This window comes from Elephas maximus, chromosome 7, assembly GCF_024166365.1.
Source record: "Elephas maximus indicus isolate mEleMax1 chromosome 7, mEleMax1 primary haplotype, whole genome shotgun sequence".
Taxonomy (NCBI): Eukaryota; Metazoa; Chordata; class Mammalia; order Proboscidea; family Elephantidae; genus Elephas; species Elephas maximus.
The window spans coordinates 113,057,606-113,065,705 of record NC_064825.1 but is presented as its reverse complement, the minus strand read 5'-3'; the positions used below and the strand labels follow the sequence as shown (position 1 = coordinate 113,065,705).

Here is an 8,100-nt window from a genome sequence, read left to right as displayed (position 1 = left end):
AGTAGCCAGAGAAAAGGATGGGAAGGCAGATTTAATCCAGCCTTTTGAGAATCTCAGGTGTAGGGCTAAAGCATCTGTACTTTATGTGCTAATGAGTACCAAAACTAAACCAAACCCATTGCCGTTGAGTTGATTCCAACTCATAGCAACCCTATAAAACAGAATAGAACTGCCTCATAGAGTTTCCAAGGAGCTCTTGGTGGATTTGAACTGGTAACCTTTTGGTTAGCAGCTGTAGCACTTAACCACAATGCCACTAGGATTTTAGAGATTCATTATGTACTAATAGAGAAATGGAATAGTTTTGAGGACCCCAAGGTGTTTTTTTCAGTGTCATTAATCAAGTCATGTCCTTTATGAACATCATCAGCCATACTTGAAAAATGAGTACAACCATGCCTCACTTCTTAACAAGTAAGAACAATAGACCTTGAGCTAGAGTACTTAGTTGGCATCCCGGTTACAATGCTGACTTGGGTTTACCCCAAAAGCAAAAGTTTTAAACACTGAAAAAAATTGCAGTCCTCTCTTGGATTCAACTTTCTCTCACTGCCATTAGAGCCAGAGGGAAGCCAATTAGCTACTGGGATATCAACCCAAATTCAGTAATGTTTTTACTCTGATGCCTTAATTGATATCCTCATTTTGCTTCTTACAATAGAAAAACTAGTGCTTTTTTTTTTTTTTTTTTCTCTCACTCTCATAATCTTTATCAGACTTTCACCTCTGTGGACATGAAAGTGGGAAATCGAACCATCCTGACTGAATTCATTTTGGTGGGCTTCTCAGCAGACACCCAGTTGCAGCTGATTCTATTTGGAATATTTCTGTTGCTGTATTTGATAACCTTGTCCGGGAACATGACTTTGGTTATCTTAATCCGGACTGATTCCCGTCTTCACACACCTATGTACTTTTTCATAGGCAATCTGTCTTTCCTAGATTTCTGGTACACCTCAGTGTTTACCCCCAAAATCCTAGTTAATTGTGTCTCAGAAGATAAACATATTTCTTTGGCTGGCTGTGGGGCCCAGATGTTCTTTTCCTGTGTTGTAGCCTACACTGAGTGCTATCTCCTAGCAGCCATGGCTTATGACCACCATGTGGCAATTTGTAACCCCTTACTCTATTCAGGTACCATGTCCAGTTCTCTCTGTACTGGGCTAGTTGCTCGTTCCTACATTGGAGGGTTCTTGAATGCCATAGCCCATACTGCCAACACTTTCCGCCTGAGTTTCTGTGGTAAGAATATCATTGACCACTTCTTCTGTGATGCACCACCATTGGTAAAAATGTCCTGTACTGACACAAAGGTCTATGAAAAAGTGCTCCTGGGTGTGGTAGGCTTCACAGTCCTCTCCAGCATTCTTGCCATCTTGATTTCTTATTTCAACATCCTTCTGGCTATGCTGAGGATCCACTCGGCCACAGGAAGGCTCAAAGCCTTCTCAACCTGTGCTTCCCACCTGATCTCAGTCATGCTCTTCTATGGATCCTTACTCTTCATGTATTCAAGGCCTAGTTCCACCTATTCCCTGGAAAGAGACAAAGTGGCTGCTCTGTTCTACACTGTGATGAACCCATTGCTCAACCCTCTCATCTACAGTGTGAGGAACAAAGATGTCAAAGAGGCTTTCAGGAAAGCAATACAGACAATACGACCACAAGGATGAAGGTCATCATTTATCTTCTTAATGAATGCTCTTACCGTATTTTCCAAATCATTGACTTATATACATGTTTGAAAATATTGATCTATTTCAATTAAATTCCACAAGTTAGATTTAATGAAATACTAAGTAAACAATTCCATAATTTTCATTATGTTGTTGTTTAGGAGGTATTTAGATTATAAAAAAGAATGATTTTAAATTCATGGAGAAAGATAGCTCTACAAATTTGTATGTCACCTTAAAAAGATTGATTTCTCCCTCATACAGTGAGTATACCACAGTATTGTCTCTCAATCCACATCACACTATATGCTCCCTCTAGGGGAAAATAACAGACTCAGGTGGAACAAAATGAAACAGACAAATAAAAAAAAAAAATTAAAAACCAGTCTATTCTGAGGCGGAGCCAAGATGGCGGACTAGGCAGACGCTACCTCGGATCCCTCTTACAACAAAGACACGGAAAAACAAGTGAATCGATCACATACATAACAATCTACGAACCCTGAACAACAAACACAGATTTAGAGACGGAGAACGAACTAATACGGGGAAGCAGCGATTGTTTCCAGAGCCTGGAGCCAGCGTACCAGTCAGGTACGGCACAAGCACAGAGACCTGCTCCACCCCCCTGAACTAACCCCGGGAGGGGGACCAGCCGGTTCCACGGGTGGCGTGGGACGCAGCCGTTAGGAGAAGTCCCCGGGAGGCAGTGACTGATCTTGGAGCAGAAAGAGCAGCATCCGAGCCGGGGAACCATCCCGCAGAGATTTGGACTGCACGCAGGTACGCCATAAACACGGAGAGTTGCTCCACCCCCTGAACTAACCCCGGGAAGGTGACCAGCCGGGTCGCGCGGGCGGCGTGGGACGCAGCCGGTAGGAGAAGTCCCCGGGAGGCAGCGACTGGTATTGGAGCGGGGAGAACAGCGTTCCAGCCGGGACACTTGGTCGCAGCACAAGCACGGGGAGCTACTCCACCCATCTGAACTAACCCCGGGAGGGGGCCCACCTGGTTCACAGGGGCGGCACGGCCACGCGGCTGGAGGGACGAGAAGTCCCCGGGAGGCAGCGACTGATTTTGGAGTCGAGAGTGCACCGTCCCAGTAGGGAAGCCTTGACGCTGGGCGTGGGGCTGGAAGCGGAGGATCTGACCATGACTCCAGCGGGCCAGACTCCCTGGGGGCAATCTCCACACAGCCAGCACACATAGGCGACGCGCCCGCGGGAATCTCAGATATAATAGTCATTCCAAGCAAGACAAGCAACTCTGGCTATATTCTGAGGTGCTACTCTCCTATCTCTCTGTTCCCTCCCCCACCCTCCCCAGGCGGCTTCATTAACATCTGAATAGCCTGAGCCAGAGGGAGAACTCTGATAGGGATCTGACTGCTGTTTTTTTTTAGCGGATTTTCTGGAAAAACTAGTTTCCCAGCGATGGCTCGGAGACAACAATCCATATCAAACCACTTAAAGAAGCAGACCGTGACAGCTTCTCCAACCCCCCAAACAAAAGAATCAAAATCTTTCCCAAATGAAGATACAATTTTGGAATTATCAGATACAGAATATAAAAAACTAATTTACAGAATGCTTAATGATATCACAAATGAAATTAGGATATCTGCAGAAAAAGCCAAGGAACACACTGATAAAACTGTTGAAGAACTCAAAAAGATTATTCAAGAACATACTGGAAAAATTAATAAGTTGCAAGAATCCATAGAGAGACAACATGTAGAAATCCAAAAGATTAACAATAAAATAACAGAATTAGACAACACACTAGGAAGTCAGAGGAGCAGACTCGAGCAATTAGAATGCAGACTGGGACATCTGGAGGACCAGGGAATCAACACCAACATAGCTGAAAAAAAATCAGATAAAAGAATTAAAAAAAATGAAGAAAACCTAAGAATTATGTGGGACTCTATCAAGAAGGATAACCTGTGGGTGATAGGAGTCCCAGAACAGGGAGGGGGGACAGAAAACACAGAGAAAATAGTTGAAGAACTTCTGACAGAAAACTTCCCTGACATCATGAAAGACGAAAGGATATCTATCCAAGATGCTCATCGAACCCCATTTAAGATTGATACAAAAAGAAAAACACCAAGACATATTATCATCAAACTCACCAAAACCAAAGATAAACAGAAAATTTTAAAAGCAGCCAGGGAGAAAAGAAAGGTTTCCTTCAAGGGAGAATCAGTAAGAATATGTTCTGACTACTCAGCAGAAACCATGCAGGCAAGAAGGGAATGGGACGACATATACAGAACACTGAAGGAGAAAAACTGCCAGCCAAGGATCATATATCCAGCAAAACTCTCTCTGAAATATGAAGGCGAAATTAAGATATTTACAGACAAACACAAGTTTAGAGAATTTGCAAAAACCAAACCAAAGCTACAAGAAATACTAAAGGATATTGTTTGGTCAGAGAACCAATAATATCAGATATCAGCACAACACAAGGTCACAAAACAGAACGTCCTGATATCAACTCAAATAGGGAAATCACAAAAACAAACAAATTAAGATTAATTAAAAAAAAAATACACATAACAGGGAATCATGGAAGTCAATAGGTAAAAGATCACAATAATCAAAAAGAGGGACTAAATACAGGAGGCATTGAACTGCCATATGGAGAGTGATACAAGGCGATATAGAACAATACAAGTTAGGTTTTTACTTAGAAAAATAGGGGTATATAATGAGGTAACCACAAAAAGGTATAACAACTCTATAACTCAAGACAAAAACCAAGAAAAACGTAACGACTCAACTAACATAAAGTCAAACACTATGAAAGTGAGGATCTCACAATTTACTAAGAAAAACGCCTCAGCACAAAAAAGTATGTGGAAAAATGAAATTGTCAACAACACACATAAAAAGGCATCAAAATGACAGCACTAAAAACTTATTTATCTATAATTACCCTGAATGTAAATGGACTAAATGCACCAATAAAGAGACAGAGAGTCACAGACTGGATAAAGAAACACGATCCATCTATATGCTGCCTACAAGAGACACACCTTAGACTTAGAGACACAAACAAACTAAAACTCAAAGGATGGAAAAAAGTATATCAAGCAAACAATAAGCAAAAAAGAAGAGGAGTAGCAATATTAATTTCTGACAAAATCGACTTTAGACTTAAATCCACCACAAAGGATAAAGAAGGACACTATATAATGATAAAAGGGACAATTGATCAGGAAGACATAACCATATTAAATATTTATGCACCCAATGACAGGGCTGCAAGATATATAAATCAAATTTTAACAGAACTGAAAAGTGAGATAGATACCTCCACAATTATAGTAGGCGACTTCAACACACCACTTTCGGAGAAGGACAGGACATCCAGTAAGAAGCTCAACAGAGACACGGAAGATCTAATTACAACAATCAACCAACTTGACCTCATTGACTTATACAGAACTCTCCACCCAACTGCTGCAAAATATACTTTTTTTTCTAGCGCACATGGAACATTCTCTAGAATAGACCACATATTAGGTCATAAAACAAACCTTTGCAGAGTCCAAAACATCGAAATATTACAAAGCATCTTCTCAGACCACAAGGCAATAAAACTAGAGATCAATAACAGAAAAACGAGGGAAAAGAAATCAAATACTTGGAAAATGAACAATACCCTCCTGAAAAAAGACTGGGTTATAGAAGACATCAAGGAGGGAATAAGGAAATTTATAGAAAGCAATGAGAATGAAAATACTTCCTATCAAAACCTCTGGGACACAGCAAAAGCAGTGCTCAGAGGTCAAATTATATCAATAAATGCACACATACAAAAAGAAGAAAGAGCCAAAATCAGAGAACTGTCCCTACAACTTGAACAAATAGAAAGTGAGCAACAAAAGAATCCATCAGGCACCCGAAGAAAACAAATAATAAAAATTAGAGCTGAACTAAATGAATTAGAGAACAGAAAAACAATCGAAAGAATTAACAAAGCCAAAAGCTGGTTCTTTGAAAAAATTAACAAAATTGATAAACCATTGGCTAGACTGACTAAAGAAATACAGGAAAGGAAACAAATAACCCGAATAAGAAATGAGAAGGACCACATTACAACAGAACCAAATGAAATTAAAAGAATCATTTCAGATTATTATGAAAAATTGTACTCTCACAAATTTGAAAACCTAGAAGAAATGGATGAATTCCTGGAAAAACACTACCTACCTAAACTAACACATTCAGAAGTAGAACAACTAAATAGACCCATAACAAAAAAAGAGATTGAAACGGTAATCAAAAAACTCCCAACAAAAAAAAGTCCTGGCCCGGACGGCTTCACTGCAGAGTTCTACCAAATTTTCAGAGAAGAGTTAACACCACTACTACTAAAGGTATTCCAAAGCATAGAAAATGACGGAATACTACCCAACTCATTCTATGAAGCCACCATCTCCCTGATACCAAAACCAGGTAAAGACATTACAAAAAAAGAAAATTATAGACCTATATCCCTCATGAACATTGATGCAAAAATCCTCAACAAAATTCTAGCCAATAGAATCCAACGACACATCAAAAAAATAATTCACCCTGATCAAGTGGGATTTATACCAGGTATGCAAGGCTGGTTTAATATCAGAAAAACCATTAATGTAATCCATCACATAAATAAAACAAAAGACAAAAACCACATGATCTTATCAATTGATGCAGAAAAGGCATTTGACAAAGTCCAACACCCATTCATGATAAAAACTCTTACCAAAATAGGAATTGAAGGAAAATTCCTCAACATAATAAAGGGCATCTATGCAAAGCCAACAGCCAATATCACTCTAAATGGAGAGAACCTGAAAGCATTTCCCTTGAGAACGGGAACCAGACAAGGATGCCCTTTATCACCGCTCTTATTCAACATCGTGTTGGAAGTCTTAGCCAGGGCAATCAGGCTAGACAAAGAAATAAAAGGTATCTGGATTGGCAAGGAAGAAGTAAAGTTATCACTATTTGCAGATGACATGATTATATACACAGAAAACCCTAAGGAATCCTCCAGAAAACTACTGAAACTAATAGAAGAGTTTGGCAGAGTCTCAGGTTATAAAATAAACATACAAAAATCACTTGGATTCCTCTACATCAACAAAAAGAACACCGAAGAGGAAATAACCAAATCAATACCATTCACAGTAGCCCCCAAGAAGATAAGATACTTAGGAATAAATCTTACCAAGGATGTAAAAGACCTATACAAAGAAAACTACAAAGCTCTACTACAAGAAATTCAAAAGGACATACTTAAGTGGAAAAACATACCTTGCTCATGGATAGGAAGACTTAACATAGTAAAAATGTCTATTCTACCAAAAGCCATCTATACATTTAACGCACTTCCGATCCAAATTCCAATGTCATATTTTAAGGGGATAGAGAAACAAATCACCAATTTCATATGGAAGGGAAAGAAGCCCCGGATAAGCAAAGCACTACTGAAAAAGAAGAAGAAAGTGGGAGGCCTCACCTTACCTGACTTCAGAACCTATTATACAGCCACAGTAGTCAAAACAGCCTGGTATTGGTACAACAACAGACACATAGACCAATGGAACAGAATTGAGAACCCAGACATAGATCCATCCACGTATGAGCAGCTGATATTTGACAAAGGACCAGTGTCAATTAACTGGGGAAAAGATAGCCTTTTTAACAAATGGTGCTGGCATAACTGGATATCCATTTGCAAAAAAATGAAACAGGACCCATACCTCACACCATGCACAAAAACTAACTCCAAGTGGATCAAAGACCTAAACATAAAGACTAAAACGATAAAGATCATGGAAGAAAAAATTGGGACAACCCTAGGAGCCCTAATACAAGGTATAAACAGAATACAAAACATTACCAAAAATGATGAAGAGAAACCCGATAACTGGGAGCTCCTAAAAATCAAACACCTATGCTCATCTAAAGACTTCACCAAAAGAGTAAAAAGACCACCTACAGATTGGGAAAGAATTTTCAGCTATGACATCTCCGACCAGCGCCTGATCTCTAAAATCAACATGGTTCTGTCAAAACTCAACCACAAAAAGACAAACAACCCAATCAAGAAGTGGGCAAAGGATATGAACACACATTTCTCTAAAGAAGATATTCAGGCAGCCAAGAGATACATGAGAAAATGCTCTCGATCATTAGCCATTAGAGAAATGCAAATTAAAACTACGATGAGATTCCATCTCACACCAGCAAGGCTGGCATTAATCCAAAAAACACAAAATAATAAATGTTGGAGAGGCTGCGGAGAGATTGGAACTCTCATACACTGCTGGTGGGAATGTAAAATGGTACAACCACTTTGGAAATCTATCTGGCGTTATCTTAAACAGTTAGAAATAGAACTACCATACAACCCAGAAATC

General features: G+C 39.6%; 1 protein-coding gene across 1 annotated transcript; it reads left to right on the top strand.

Annotated features, from left to right (window-relative positions):
* The first annotated feature begins 725 nt into the window (after window positions 1–725).
* Window positions 726–1,673, top strand: LOC126080410 (olfactory receptor 9G4). Its single transcript, XM_049891630.1, has one exon. It carries the CDS (start codon window positions 735–737, stop codon window positions 1,671–1,673), a length of 939 nt encoding a protein of 312 aa, XP_049747587.1. The 5' UTR covers window positions 726–734.
* Window positions 1,674–8,100: the final 6,427 nt, after the last annotated feature.

Bases quoted from the DNA above. Each gene is read 5' to 3' on its own strand.
- LOC126080410 (XM_049891630.1), top strand. From the start codon at position 735: ATGAAAGTGGGAAATCGAACCATCCTGACTGAATTCATTTTGGTGGGC.